The sequence below is a fragment of the Cystoisospora suis genome (assembly GCF_002600585.1).
Source record: "Cystoisospora suis strain Wien I chromosome Unknown contig_243, whole genome shotgun sequence".
NCBI classification, from domain to species: Eukaryota; Apicomplexa; class Conoidasida; order Eucoccidiorida; family Sarcocystidae; genus Cystoisospora; species Cystoisospora suis.
This window is the reverse complement of record NW_027153045.1, coordinates 2,848-4,452: the sequence shown is the minus strand read 5'-3', so window position 1 is coordinate 4,452 and position 1,605 is coordinate 2,848. Positions and strand designations below refer to the sequence as shown.

The window sequence follows — 1,605 nt, the reverse complement described above, 5'->3', positions numbered from 1 at the left end:
CGTTTCGGTTTGAAACAATTGGAACCAACAGAGTTCAGGCTAGCTAGCTAGCTAGTCTGTTGTTTTCCGAAGCGAAAAGAATCATACAGAACAAAAAGCCGTTGAGACGAGGTAAACCAAAGGATACGTAACCCTTAGAGATAGGAGGAATAGGAAGAGAAACGGCTTAAAACGCATAGTATACCACTCGATTCAACGGAAGATAGACAACAATGATGAGAAAGAAAGATGGGGAAAAAGGACACCACCACCACCAAGAAGAAGAAGAAAAAAGACTCAAAGTGAATAAAGGAACGCCTCACGAGAAACCAAAGAGGATAGAAATAATAAATCGATTACACGAGGAGGAGGTGGAGAGAAGGAAAGTGAAGTCGCGGTAGAGGCGAGTGAGGGGAAGGTCATCTTGAGCCATAGAAACACTCCCAAACCACCGCCATGACTATCTTCATCTTTCTGTTGATAACCTCACCGTGTACCAACTGAGACATGCGCATGCATGATATGTGCACCGCCTGTCCAGTACCGCCCGCCCTCCTTGTCTTTAGATGACTCGAGAACCCCTCTCAAGTATAGACCACGTCAGTGCGTTCTACACCTGAGCTACATTATCCGTCTAACACATACATCTATATATGTACAAGTAGTACATCATACATATATACATACATTGTACCACATGTAACAAAGGGGTATCTATCTATATATATATATATGCTCCTTTGTTGAAGCCTCCACAAGGATACGAACGAGCCCATGAATACACACACACTCTTCTCTTTTCCCGTCAGTACGATGATATAGAAGAAGAGGTCACGTGTTCTTCTTAATTTCAATCATCCTGAGAGTAAACAAACCCTTCTTGCTCCCCACACCGTCATATCCTGTGTCTTTCTTTACACCTCTTCCTTCGTGTCGATCTCCATCATTCCTTGAAGCGAGCACGTGGTCTTCAGCACCTTCTTCAACTTCTTGATAGAATAAGAAACAGTCAGACTGTGAAATAAAGCCAACCTCCTCTCTCGAGGATGATAGTCAGAGCTCTCTTTACCTCTACTTATTCTTCCTAGCTATGATGTCTACCCCCTGTTCCACTCCCCGTAATGAAGTTGAAGATCGACTGAAGGTTCGATAGACCACCAGCTAGCAAAGAACCCCCCAGCACAAGCATTACAACTACCTGCACCGTCAGCAAAGAAAAACGACATACAAATAGACAGATAGATAAAGATACAGACAAAGAGATATCATAGACACATAGACATAGACAAAGAGATACAGTTAGACAGAAAAAAAGAAAGAGAGAAAGCAGTTACTATTGCCATCTTGTCATCTCCTTGTTCTTTACCTAGACAGAGAGGTACGTAAACATCGAGCGTATGTAAGTATAAATGAAGGGTGTAGGAATCCGTATGACTACTTTGCCTCTACATATACATGTCTATATACTTGGGCAGTACTAGAATAGACTGACTAAAAGACTCTCACCGTAGATGGATCAAAACTCTCCCTAAAACTCACTTATAGACGAAGGAGAAAAAGACGTCCTGCGACCCATCATCTTCACTTTGTCTTCACATCCAGGCACATACATACATACAAATACAT

General features: G+C 42.2%; 1 protein-coding gene across 1 annotated transcript in view; it reads right to left on the bottom strand.

The window, feature by feature from the left end:
* Window positions 1-1,605, bottom strand: part of CSUI_000623 (uncharacterized protein) — a gene marked incomplete at its 5' end in the record, with an annotated part of 3,741 nt that continues 2,136 nt past the window's right edge. Inside the window, one exon of the mRNA XM_068060856.1 lies at window positions 1-1,177. Within this exon, the coding sequence (XP_067927161.1) occupies window positions 1,064-1,177 (114 nt within the window). The remainder of the gene's footprint in view (window positions 1,178-1,605) is intronic.